The 2,501-nt window shown below is 35.7% G+C and overlaps 1 protein-coding gene across 1 annotated transcript; it reads left to right on the plus strand.

Annotated features, from left to right (window-relative positions):
* Positions 1 to 393: 393 nt before the first annotated feature.
* LOC109219777 (chlorophyllase-2, chloroplastic-like) lies at positions 394 to 2,060 on the plus strand. The gene is made up of 2 exons (XM_019384250.1): positions 394 to 743; positions 1,172 to 2,060. The coding sequence occupies exons 1-2, from the start codon at positions 492 to 494 to the stop codon at positions 1,868 to 1,870; spliced, it is 951 nt and encodes a 316-aa protein (XP_019239795.1). The 5' UTR covers positions 394 to 491; the 3' UTR covers positions 1,871 to 2,060.
* Positions 2,061 to 2,501: the final 441 nt, after the last annotated feature.

The raw sequence follows: 2,501 nt of genomic DNA on the forward strand, positions 1-2,501 counted from the left end.
CAGATCCAATCCAAATGTTTCAAAAATTTGTTTGCCCATAAGATACATTAATGTTCATGTACTATATAAGTTACTCCATCTGTTTTAATTTATATGACACACTTTTCTTATTAGTCCCTTCAAAAAAGAATGTCACATTTCTACAATTGAAAATAACTCAAACTTCAAATTCTTCATTTTACCCATTTTATCATTAATGAAAAGCTTCTATAACCATACAAATGTCATGACCTTACAAAGTTTTTAAGGCCACAAATTCCTAAAGTCTTTGTTCTTCTTCTTAAACTCCGTAGCAAGTAAAACTACGTCATCTAAATTGAGACGGATGAAGTAAATTCTAACATTAACCATTGAGCCAGTGAGGTTTTGCCCATTTAAGCTCATTAACTGCCCAAGCTAAGGTTTCATATATTGCATTCACTATAAATCAAGAGACTTTGCTGCATGCAACAGAAGCACGTATACAGAGAGAGAGAGAGAGAGAGAGAGAGATGGCAAAGAAGGTAGGGGATGATGGTATAGCATTAGATTTTCAAGTAGGAGATGAGGCTGTTGAGATAATAAACGTTAAGCGCTCATTTCTCTTTGATCTTCTGCCATGTCCATTGTTAGTGTTTTCGCCCACTACACAAGGATCCTATCCCGTTTTACTCTTTTTCCATGGTTTCATGCTCCAGCCCAACTGTTACAAATCCCTCCTTCTACACATTTCTTCCCATCAATATATCATCGTCGCTCCTCAGGTATTGAGTTCTGCTGTTGGACTTCTCATGGTTTCTTTTTTGCTTTTCAAATAAAAAGAAATTAAACTACGTTACACTTAAGTACTGTGCCACTATTCATATTGAAGATACTGATTGATCTCACTTTGGTTCATAGATATGATCAAACTGCATCCATTCCTTAACCCAATTTAATAATCAATATGAAGTTAGAATATTTGAAAAGAATCAGTGAGAGAGGGGAAAAAAACAATATTTCTAGCTAGTAAATGACTTTCTCATGTGGAACACATCTTGGAAAATATTTGTTATACCAAACACACCAAAATTTTCATTATGTCCCAACGTTTGGGTTATCATTATCTAAGAATTGTGACTGGTCTTTGAGATTGAAGTCCCAATCCCTTAGCTAATTATTTAATTCGAGTTTTGTTTAAATATTGTTGTAGTTTTCTCCTATGGCAAGCCAAAGCCAGGAAGTGAAAAACGCAAGAAAAATAGTAGAGTGGTTATCAACTAACAACCTAGACTCCGTCCTGCCGGAGAAAGTCTTTCCGGACCTCCAGAAAGTCGCCGTCTCCGGCCACAGCAGAGGTGGCAAAACAGCATTCGCCCTAGCATTAGGCCACGGCGGCAGCTCAACATCAAACGCAACCCAATTAGAACCCCCTCTCAAAATCTCAGCACTCCTCGGAATTGATCCAGTAGCAGGATCCTCTCTGTCCTGTTTATGCTCTCCCAACGTTCTCCAATATATTCCTTACAGTTTCGATCAATCAATTCCCGTGGCTGTAATTGGTTCCGGCTTGTCAAATCAACGAGCGTTTGGTGTGTGTCCACCTGCCGCACCAAATGGGGTAAATCATGCTGAGTTTTTCAACGAGAGTAAGCCTCCTTGTTATTATTTCTTGGCTAAGGATTATGGCCATCTTGATATGTTGGATGATGGAGCGGCAGCTTTGCTTAGTTGGATGATGAAAAGTGGAAAGGGATCAAAGGATACTATGAGAAGGACTGTTGGAGGGCTTTTTGTGGCATTTCTCAAGGCTTATTTGGGAGGTCAAGCTGATGATTTAATTAATATTGTTGAATCGCCTAAAATTCGTGCTCCTATTACACTTGATCCTGTTATATCTATCGAGGAGTAATTTGAGAAGATAGTCATGAAATATAAACATCTTTTGTAATAAATCTGTCTACTAATTGTGTGGACGTCTGCAGTCCTATAATTGTATTTTGAAATATTTTTCACATTCGACGACAATATATGTACTATGTTTGAGGAATAAGTTTGTTTCGAAAATTCGTAATATAATAAAGAAGTTTGTTTATCTCTTATTCCATTTCGTATTGTTATCGTTCGCTAGCTCCTTTTTGGTTTTCTTCATACTTGTAAAAAAAAAAAAAAAAAAAAAAAAAAAAAAAAAAAAAACGTTTAAGCTATGTACGTGAGTATATAGAATTTTTTACATTATCAGGCCAGCCTTCTTAAAATATAGAATTTCTAATTTAGAAAATAAGATAAGCTACTTGCCACAATAAGTAAAGATTGACTTGAATTGAATAGTGAAATAAGATACTCCCTCTGTTCCAGTTTATGGGAACCTATTTCCTTTTTGGTCCGTTTCAAAAAGAATGAACCCTTTCTAAATTTGGTAACAATTTAGCTTAAACTTATAATTCTATCCTTAATGAGAAGCTTTTATAATCACATAAATACTCTGGCCCCTTTTTGACTTGTTTAGGACCACAAATTCCAAAAATCTTCATTTTTTCTTA

The sequence above is a fragment of the Nicotiana attenuata genome, unplaced genomic scaffold, assembly GCF_001879085.1.
Source record: "Nicotiana attenuata strain UT unplaced genomic scaffold, NIATTr2, whole genome shotgun sequence".
NCBI lineage: Eukaryota > Viridiplantae > Streptophyta > Magnoliopsida > Solanales > Solanaceae > Nicotiana > Nicotiana attenuata.

Excerpts from the sequence above, each read along its gene's own strand:
- LOC109219777 (XM_019384250.1), top strand. The coding sequence starts at position 492 with ATGGCAAAGAAGGTAGGGGATGATGGTATAGCATTAGATTTTCAAGTA. Across the intron at positions 744-1,171 it reads ATATCATCGTCGCTCCTCAG|TTTTCTCCTATGGCAAGCCA; the intron begins GTATTGAGTTCT and ends ATATTGTTGTAG.